The 9,082-nt window shown below is 37.2% G+C and overlaps 1 protein-coding gene across 1 annotated transcript; it reads left to right on the top strand.

The window, feature by feature from the left end:
* The first annotated feature begins 5,010 nt into the window (after positions 1 to 5,010).
* Positions 5,011 to 5,436, top strand: LOC106330135. Its single transcript, XM_013768676.1, has one exon. It carries the CDS (start codon positions 5,011 to 5,013, stop codon positions 5,434 to 5,436), a length of 426 nt encoding a protein of 141 aa, XP_013624130.1.
* Positions 5,437 to 9,082: the final 3,646 nt, after the last annotated feature.

Below are 9,082 nucleotides of genomic sequence, written 5' to 3'. Positions count from 1 at the left end.
AATGTGTTGGTGCTATAAGTGGAGATGTGGGTTTGTGCATGTATTTATAAGGAATATGGTTCACCAAAACAGTAGCTAGTGAAGCAATAATATAATAGTTTAACCGTTCATACGAAAATGTTAAATATCAGCAGACAGTAGTACGTAGCATGCAGCGATACAACGATAATTTTTTTTCAGTTGTCTTATTTAGTAATTCGATTTAATTTCAGTTTAATTTGTACTTTTTATAAAATATGTATTTAAAAAAAACTCATTGATATTTTATTTGGTTTGTTTTATTTGTCTTTTTCAACAATATGTAAAAAAAAGTTTTATATGACAAAATTAAAGTTTGGTTCGCTAAAAACGGTGCGTTTTTGGTCTGGAAGCGATTTTAGGAGATATTTTGTGCAATCTAGGGTTTTGCTTGCGTACTCGGCAAGGCTTTGCGCCGCTGCCATCGGGATCCTTGAGCGATGGCTTCGGAGAACTCGGAGGCTCCGGCCATCGTTGCTGAAACTGTTCCAGTGAACCATGTTACAAAAACAGCTACAAGTTGGGTATCTGTTGCCCAAGATAAGAAAACGTTGAAGAAGTATGAAGTGGATATTTCGACGCAGGACGTAGTTCATTCCGTTGAGATTCCAGATGGGGTTTTGGAGAAGGTAACTCCTTTATGGGAGGACTTTATGGTGGGAAAGTATCTAGATATGGCTCCACATGTTGCTAAGGTTCATGTTATCCTAAACAAGGTCTGGAACTATGGAGATACATCTTCTAAAATTGATGTTCATGAAGAAAACAACACAACGATGAGATTCAGGGTCCGTAATCCAAAGAGTAGGGACTGTAAAGGAATGTGGAATATTGCGGGAGTGCCGATGGTGGTCACTAAATGGACACCGAAAGCAGAAGAAGAGAAGCAAGAGGAGGATTTGATACCAATGTGGGTCCATGTGAAAAAGGTTCCCCTCCATATGTTTTCATGGGAAGGGCTCAGTTTCATAACGAGTGCAGTTGGACATCCGGTGAAGCTGCATCCGGACACTCTAGCATGTACTTCTTTTGAGGTGGCGAAGGTGTTTGTCAAAGTTGATATGTCTAAGGTTCTACCAAAGACAATAAACTTCTCAAAAAATGGTACGGAGTTCACGGCTGAATTCATTTATCCGTGGTTACCTTCAAGGTGCAATCTGTGTGACAAGTGGGGACATGTAGAAAAAGTCTGTGTGATGAATAAAGATGATGCTAAAAACCCACCTGAAGGAGATAAAGAAATGATTCAAAGAAGGACAGAAGTTGCAGAGGCTGTCAATGACTCTAAGACTGATAATGAGGTTGCGGTGATAACTCTTGGTAGTACTGATGATATGGGAAATCCAGACAAGGTGGATACTGAAGGGATAAAAGATAGCTGGTTAGAAGTATCTCCATCGAAGATAGGAAGATCTCCAATGAGATCACCAACTCGAAAACAACTGGAGGAACCGTTTATTTCAGCTTCAAAATTCTATGTTCTCTCTACGGAAGAAGAGGATGAAGAAGGTGAGACAAATGATGCCACCTCTGGGAATGCGATTGAGAGAAACGCTACTGGTGAAGAGGAGGATATCAGTGTAGTTGAGGAGCTCACTGAAAACAAACCTGTAGAGGATGATAGCCAGAGAGTACAGAAACAAAGAGGTACAAAGAAAGTGCAGAATAAGATGTTGGAGAACTCAGCTCTAGCGCTAGATGCAAATCCGGTTGCTATGAGTATAAGGTCCTCCCGCCGTCATCTTTAAATGTCAGGATTCTTCTGGAATGTGCACGGATTTAACAAAACTTTAAAACATTCCGTCGTAAAAGAGTAGGTAGGAAATAAAGAGATGTTGTTTGGTTGTCTCTTGGAGACAAGGGTGAAGGAAAGGAAGGCTGATAGGATCATAAACTCAGTGTTCAAAGACTGGTCTTCATTGACTAACTATGAACATAGTGCGGGAGGTCGTATTTGGCTAGTATGGAGGGATACAGTCCGTATTACTCCTGTATATAAGTCTGATCATATGATAACATGTTCGGTGGCATTAAAAGAAACAGAGGAGTTTTTCTGTACTTTTGTCTATGCGAGAAATACAGTTGAAGAAAGAAAACAATTATGGGAAGATTTGTGTGATCATCAAAGTACTCCATTGATTCAAGGGAAAGCTTGGATGATCATGAGAGATTTCAATGAAATTCTTGCTGGTGAAGAGCACTCCGGTTACGCACAAACGCCAAATCTGCCGCAGGGGATGAGAGACTTCCAAAAGATGGCTCGTCATTGTCTACTTAATGACTTAAGATCTCAGGGGCCTTTCTTTACGTGGTGTAATAAAAGGGAGGAGGGTCTGGTATGTAAAAAACTGGACAGAGTTCTACTCAATGATGTTGCTTTGCTCAGATTCTCGCAGGCTTATTCTGTTTTTGAGCCGGGTGGTTGCTCAGATCATCTTCGGTGTCGAATTCAGTTGATAAAGGAGGATGAGAAGATAAAGAAACCGTTTAAATATATCAATGCCATTGGGAAGCTACCGTCCTTTTTACCTATGGTGGAGGAATACTGGGCATCCAAGGAAAAGCTTTTCCACTCTACGTCTGCTATGTTTCGTTTCTCAAAAAAGCTCAAAGCCTTAAAACCTTTAATTAAGAATCTTGGTAGAGAGCAATTGGGAAACTTAACGAAGCGCGCAAATGAAGCTCATATGGATCTCTGTGAGAAAAAGAAAGCTACTTTGCTATTGCCTTCGGCAGAGGCAATAAAAGAGGAAGGTGAAGCTTATGAGCGATGGCTACATGTAGCAGGACTAGAAGAGGACTTTCTTAAACAGAAGTCTAAGCTTCATTGGCTTGAGGTAGGAGACCAAAGTAACAAGACTTTCCACAATGCAGTAAGAGTCCGCCAAGCGCAAAAATCAATGAAGGAAATAAAATGTTTGCAGGGCAAAGTGGCTATAACACATGAGGAGATTAAAGATGAAGCTGTTCGGTTCTTTTCAGAGTTTTTAAATAATCAACCAGAGGACTATCTTGGTGCAACAGAGGAAGAACTTGCGGAGTTAATCGATTTCAGATGTACACAGGAGGATATCTGTACACTTGAGAAAGAAGTAACAATGGAAGAGATCAAGAACACCTTATTCTCGATGCCATCAAACAAGTCGCCGGGTCCTAATGGATTTCCCTGTGAGTTTTTTAAAGCTACATGGTCTGTGATATCCCACGATTTTATAGTAGCCATTCAATCAGTGTTTATGAAGAGTTTCCTTCCAAAGGGGATTAACTCAATTGTCTTGGCTCTTATACCAAAAAAGACTGATGCATCGAATATGAAAGACTACAGACCTATTGTGTGTTGCAACATTCTATATAAGGTGGTGTCAAATATCATCGCCAACAGGCTCAAAACCCTTATGCCAAGAATAATCTCTGCAAATCAATCTGCTTTTATCCAAGGTAGATTATTAATGGAGAATGTCTTATTAGCTATAGATTTAGTCAAAGATTATCACAAGGAGAATATCTCACCGAGGTGTGCAATGAGGATTGATATATCCAAGGCATTTGACTCGGTTCAATGGCCCTTTTTTTCTGAAAACATTGATGGCTATGGGGTTCCCTGAGTCGTTTATCCATTGGATAAGACTCTGTATCACTACACCCTCTTTCTCGGTTCAGGTTAATGGTGAACTAGGAGGTTATTTTCAGAGTAAGCGGGGATTGAGACATGGCTGCTCACTCTCCCCCTATCTCTTTGTGTTGTGTATGAATGTGCTTTCTCTCAAGATTGATGAAGCTGTGCGGGAGCAGAGGTTTCAGTATCACCGCAGATGCAAATCTCTTTCTCTTACACACCTCTGCTTCGCAGATGACCTCATGGTGTTTGTGGAGGGTACAAAAGAATCAATAGAAGGAGCGATTACAGTGTTTGACGACTTTGCAACCTGGTCAGGGTTGAGGATCAGCTTGGAAAAATCCACAATCTTCATGGCTGGTATACCAGATCATACGCAGACCTTGATCCTAACTAACTTCCCATTCGCTAAAGGAGAGCTGCCAGTTCGATACCTAGGACTACCGTTGATGACTAAGACTATGACGAAGCAGGACTATCTCCCGCTGGCAGAGAAGATTCGCACACGTATAAGTACTTGGACGAGTCGGTTCCTGTCTTACACCGGTAGACTCCAACTGATCAGGTCAGAGATAATGAGCGTTGTGAACTTTTGGGCTTCTGCGTATAGACTTCCAGGGAAATGTATCAAAGAAATAGAACAACTCTGTTCAACATTTCTTTGGTCAGGTCCGGAACTCAAAACTACAGGAGCTAAAGTTGCTTGGAAGGTAGTGTGCACGGCTAAGGAAGCAGGTGGACACGGCATACGATCGCTGAAAGAGGTGGATAAGGTATACGGGTTAAAGCTCATTTGGAGAATGCTTTCCGGAAACTCATTATGGGGTCAATGGGTTAAGCAGAACCTGATGAAGAAGAAATCTTTTTGGGAGTTGAGCAATAAGAGCCAACAAGGCTCATGGATGTGGAAGAAGATCTTGAAGTTACGAAGCATTGCAAAAACTTTCCACAAAAAGGCAGTTGGTAATGGGAGGAACATCTCTTTCTGGTTCGAGAACTGGTCGGAGAAGGGAGTCCTATCAGACTTATTGGGTGAGAGAGGTATTATTGATCTAGGAATCAGAAGATAAGCCACAGTTGAGGAGGCTATACTTAGCCAAAGAAGGAGGAGAAGACACAGAACTGTAGTACTTATAGAAATTGAGGAAGAAATTGACAAGCTGAGAGAAAAGTTGATCACAGATGTTAGTGGTGATGATGTGGATCTTTGGAGATGCAGAACTGGATTTAAAAATCAGTTCTCTACCAAAGAAACGTGGTATCTACTTCAAGAGGAAAAGCCGCTGTGTGTGTGGACCAAGGGGGTCTGGTTTAAGAAAGCAACGCCAAAATTCTCGTTTGTAACTTGGATTGCGATGTTGGACAGGTTAACTACCATGGATAGAGTGTCTAAGTGGAGCGCCGGAGTTGATGAGACTTGTGTGCTCTGCAAAAACGCAGCCGAGACCCGGGATCATTTGTTTTTTAAATGCCCGTTCTCTTCACAGATTTGGATGGATATTTCTCACGGCATTCTACAAGGTTCCTATACGACAACATGGAGTGCACTTCAGGTGATTGTCTCTGATCAGAGACTGGAGGCGAAAAAGCTCTATTGTATCAGATATGCATTTCAGTGTGCTATTCATGTTATATGGAGAGAACGGAACAAGAGGAGGCATGGGGAGGATCCAACTATGCCAAGAGTCCTTGCGAAGTTTATTGATAAAAGTATAAGGAACAAGTTGAGATTAGTAACTGCTTTGGGAGGAAAGTTTACGGGCATTCTATCTTACTGGTTTGGAAGTAGAGACATTGGATAAAAATTAGGAGAAAAACTCTTTTAGCAAAGAAGCACCTGATGTAAAACAGTTTTTTTTGGTGAATATAATTTAACATTCATACAAAAAAGAGTTCTGTTCGCTTTAGGTTTTGGTGTGGCTCGAACCAAATTATGCATCTCTTTCTCAAAAGTATATTAATAAATTTAAATGTTTTATCACGCACTTCCTCCTCACTCGTTTGCATTTTTATTTTTATTTTTGGGAAGTTTTATATCAATTCAAGAAACAATGTCAAATTTTCAAAAGTTACAATTGTTCAAATATAAAGAGTGCAAATCATAATAACCGGGATGTTATTATCCGGTAATCTTAAGGGAGATATAACGGCGTGGATGGAGACACGTGGACTATGCACACAATCGTATGGTGGTGAAGATTTTGCAAAATCTCATGTAATAGTGTGTTGGTTTAAACTTTAAACTTTCAGCTGACCCCAAAAAGCATTGGTTAAGCATCCAAGTTCTCTGCTTTGTTTGGTCTTTTAGCTCACACTTTCTTTCTTCAACCTCTTTTCCCCTTTATAGTTTTTTTTTTTTGGAACCAAATCTTTTTTAAGAAACTGTTTTATTATTAGTTTTTAGTTACATTGAAATTTTCTTTGTTATTATCAAACTCAAAAACACTCTTACTTTCTTCTCCTTCTTTTCTTTCCCCACCAATCTTAGCAACTCTTGCCTAACTAAGGCCACTTTCATTTTTTCAAAACACTGTTCATTTTAGTCGCTAGATCCTCAACTAAACCTATGTATTTTTTTTCACCATAGAATCATCGGTCACTAATATTTAGAATGGGAATATAAACAATTTTTCGCTTGTGGAAGTTCTAGAATTTAGATCTACAATCTCTCTTATATCTAAAGTTAATATTTAAAAAACATCATTTAAAAGAATAATATTTTGTATAACTTTTTTTTATCCAGAACACAAGAGAACTAACTCTTTACTAGGAAAGTATACATTACGAAGATAATTCTAGTTTAACCTAACATCTGAAAGATGACCCTCCATCACTTGATTATGTTACCGCAGTCCACGTTTCAAAACATTTTACCAAAGACTCAAACTCTTTTAAGAACAAATATACTATCAACCAAATCAATGATTTGAACTGAATCTCTCGTATATTTTGTTAATTTCATTGAGCTTTCCTAGATCTTAATGATTAATATAAAGTGTCTGAATTTCTAATTAATTGACCGAACGATAAGAATTACAATACGTTAATTAAGATTGAATGACTATTTGATCAAAGTTAATCAGTCAACTATTATGTTGAATAATTACACGTTTCAGTAATGAGGATCAGGCAACTTGAATTTTCTATTTACGCTTGCTAGCATGTGAAGAATTGTAAAATAGTTTTTTTATCCAAACGCCGATTAGCAATTACTAATACAAAATACGCACGATTTTTCTTTGGGTTCGTGGAAAATAAAGTTAGGTTTGTGCTTTCTAACTGTATTGAACGTAAGTGAGGGAACTAATTTTCGGTTTCACATTAGCACAAAGATTAACTATTTTTGATTCCAAAAAATACTATATAGATTTAGGTAGAAATGTCCATATGTAATTTGGTAGGGATGCAGTATTGCTATTATATAAGAAGCACACAGTGTGTTACAAAAAAAAAAAAAAAGCACACAGTCAAAAGAGAAGTGAAAAAGAATCCGTTGAAGAATAAAAATACTCAATATTTTAATAGGACAATAAGAGTTCTTATATGTGGAATATATCCAAGAACTACAAGCTATACACTTCATCACTAATTAATATATATTATGCCGCTTTCATAAGATAATATCCTAATCTTCTTTGGTAATCTTTCACCTATAAACTGCAATTCTTTTAGCTGTAAGACTAGCATGTAAAATCGGAACATAGTTTTAGAATTGGAAGTTGATCTACTGGTCTTGAAATTCGTAATAGGAATATATATATATATATAAGATGGGTCGTAACTTGTACGTAACCAATATATCAAGAAGATAACAAAAACAATTAGCATTATTTATGAAGAATGAGATTGAGAACTACAAGTAAAGCTAAATTTCACTTTCTATAATATGAATGTTTATGAATCGGTTGCTATACAGTTTTGATGATCTTCTTATGGCATTTCTTCTAGTAACAACTATATATAATGTTCTAAAAATCGGTTTTGGACGGTGCATATGTGGCAAATCCGTCATAAACAAAATAAATGTTTCTAAAACAATTTTTAGAAAATCAGTCTAAACATGCCTTGTCGCCTGCCTATACACTAATCGCTCATGAAATATCTAATTATCACCGCCAACCGATTTTTAATCATTGATTAAATCATAGTCCCTTAAATAGGGGGGGGGGGGAAGAATGCATGAAGTTAGCTAGTCTCGAATTATTACTACAATGTTATGCAGCTGATTGGCTACTAGTGTTGTTGATGGTGACGAGCAAGAGAACAACTCAAAACACGTGAATCATTTGTAAACCCTATTAAAATATTAACGTTAAACATATCTTATGTTCGAGAGTAAAAATTCTCCACTCATCAACTATTCGTTTTCATTTACGTGGAACCAAATTAATCCATCAGAAGACGTACTCAAACGATAGCCAACAGATTGATAAAGCTCCAACTTGTAGAATCATTTCTATTTATATTGTTAATATATTGGTTCATTGCATTTAGTTTAAGATTATATATTCAAATTAATTAGCTGTAATCAATTACAATGATTATATAGTAATGTTTTTGTCTGAAAAGAAACGAATATAAAGCATAATTATGCACCCAAAAATAAAAGCGAATCCATATTCTAGTAAAATATCGCCAAACTGTGGAATTTTGTTTTTAAAATATTTTCTTTTTTTTTAGCCCTAAGGCATAGCAGAGTTGGAATTACATAGTGCTGATTTTGCCAGTTTATCAGCAGTAGAGTTTAGAGATCTAGGGATAAAGGAGAAATGCAATGAAGAAAACAGAGAAGATAGAGACTCGATGTCCAATGTTAATCCATAGATTTCCACCGGGTGTTGCTTCGAGTTGAGTGCTTTGATAAACACCTGGTTATCTGAGCGGATGCAGATTTTAATGTAGTGGAACGTCCTTGCATGTAAAAGAGCTTAACAAATGTCCTTAAAAAAATATATAAAAAAAAAAAAGAGCTTAACGAATGTCTTAAAAATATCATAAACCTATGTTTTACTTATTGAAATTTGGATTTTAAGTTTAAGAGAGTACGTCTTAGCATCAGTTATACAAATTAATAGAGAAAATTTACAAAAAATCTTCAACACAGTGCAAAAGCAAAACAGTTATGTGTGGATATTTACACAGCCGTGAAGAAAAATCTATTGTCTTAATCCTCATAAAACAATTAGATTTGTTAAGCCGTCTTGTAATATTTTCTGTAATATATACTAAGCAGCGTTAAAAAAATATGTTTTACGTAGCATGGAACTCATATGATTGAAGACACGTTAATTGGCTTTAGATGGCACGATGTTTTGATGAATTAAGCGACTTGGCATGATGTGCTCATGTCAGAGACAGCAGCGTCCAAAACGACATGTAGCATGTTATGCTATGAGATGACAACTCCAGGTATGTATGGTCAGAACAAGTTGGGAAGATAATGAGACA

The sequence above is a fragment of the Brassica oleracea genome, chromosome C3 (genome assembly GCF_000695525.1).
Source record: "Brassica oleracea var. oleracea cultivar TO1000 chromosome C3, BOL, whole genome shotgun sequence".
In the NCBI taxonomy this organism is placed as follows: Eukaryota; Viridiplantae; Streptophyta; class Magnoliopsida; order Brassicales; family Brassicaceae; genus Brassica; species Brassica oleracea.
The sequence above is the reverse complement of the archived record's forward strand: the minus strand, read 5'-3'. Positions and strand labels throughout refer to the sequence as shown.

What these genes read in the sequence shown, in the direction of transcription:
- LOC106330135 (XM_013768676.1), top strand. Translation starts at nt 5,011, where the DNA reads ATGGATAGAGTGTCTAAGTGGAGCGCCGGAGTTGATGAGACTTGTGTG.